The 1,173-nt window shown below is 43.8% G+C and overlaps 1 protein-coding gene across 1 annotated transcript in view; it reads left to right on the top strand.

The window, feature by feature from the left end:
- The window catches only part of LOC101860550 (condensin complex subunit 1), a gene marked incomplete at both ends in the record, with an annotated part of 38,508 nt that overhangs the window by 5,499 nt on the left and 31,836 nt on the right, over positions 1-1,173 (top strand). Inside the window, 2 exon segments of the mRNA XM_035973616.1 lie at positions 124-245; positions 1,045-1,168. Of these exon segments, the coding sequence (XP_035829509.1) occupies positions 124-245; positions 1,045-1,168 (246 nt within the window).

Here is a 1,173-nt window from a genome sequence, read left to right as displayed (position 1 = left end):
ACGCACACACACACACACACACACACCCACACACACATTCACACTCACACTCACACACACACCCACACACACACTCACACATGCACCCACACACACCCATTCACACACCCCCCACCCACACAGCCTGGTGAGCATGTGCTGCTACAAGTTACTGGAGAACCCGGCCCTGGTCAAGCTCAAGGATTCCCTAGACCTGCTGGCTCACATCATCGGTGATCTGGTCAAGCGCTACAACCACGGACTTGGTCAGTGGCCCACACTTCCCCACTTTTGGCTTTTCTATTTGCACATAAAGGCTTTTAGTTCTAGTTTTAGTAAGGTTTTACGGCGCTCGCAACTGCATAAGGGATTGTCATTTTCCTCTACTTCTTTTCTATGTTTGTCACACTCTTGTGACCTGCTATTTCCGGGGTGCCTTGATAGTCGAAGCAGACCTTGTGCTGTTGAAGTTAGAGAGGCGAGCAGAGTAAGCCTGATTTCCCTTTAAGGACTTCTCTGTTGACATCCACCCCTTGGCGCTCCTATGACATTTTGCAGTTGCAAGCGCCGTAAAACCCTCTACTAAAAAAAAAAATACTATAAAATGCAATTATTATAAATTGTTATTTTTTAGCATGAGACCTCATGCAAACTTTCGGAACCTTCGGTGACACGGTAAAGATGACTCCACTAGGGAGCGGGACAGAGGGTGACCACCTCGTGACTCGACAGAGCTGAGGAATGTAGGACTAACATGATCTGAACAAGTAACTACGAACCAGTTGTTGTAACCATCTCCAGTTAAGGCCATGGCAACACTTAGATGTGCAACTTACCAATAAACGTTATAAGAGTGAACTAACATATTCATTTATTTATTTATTCATTTATTTATTTATACATATAACATTCTCCTGTGTGTTTACTTCAAGATTAGCAGCTAATTTCAAAATCCCAAATGCTGCACATTTTTTGTTATTAGTGAACATAAAAGCTCCAGATAATAGAATTGGGCAGGATAAAAAAAAAAAATTGACAAAACTTATTTTGATCCACATGTTGCAGGTGCCAGTCTGAAGATTGACCAGCTGCTGAAACATTTTGAGTTCCTTACCACACCCCTGGCTCAGATAGTGGAGCTGATGGTTCAGGAGCACGGCTGCAAGTCCACTGTGACCGACATTGTTAGGTGGG

The sequence above is a fragment of the Aplysia californica genome, unplaced genomic scaffold (assembly GCF_000002075.1).
Source record: "Aplysia californica isolate F4 #8 unplaced genomic scaffold, AplCal3.0 scaffold01533, whole genome shotgun sequence".
Lineage (NCBI taxonomy): Eukaryota > Metazoa > Mollusca > Gastropoda > Aplysiida > Aplysiidae > Aplysia > Aplysia californica.
This window is presented reverse-complemented; position numbering and strand designations above follow the sequence as displayed.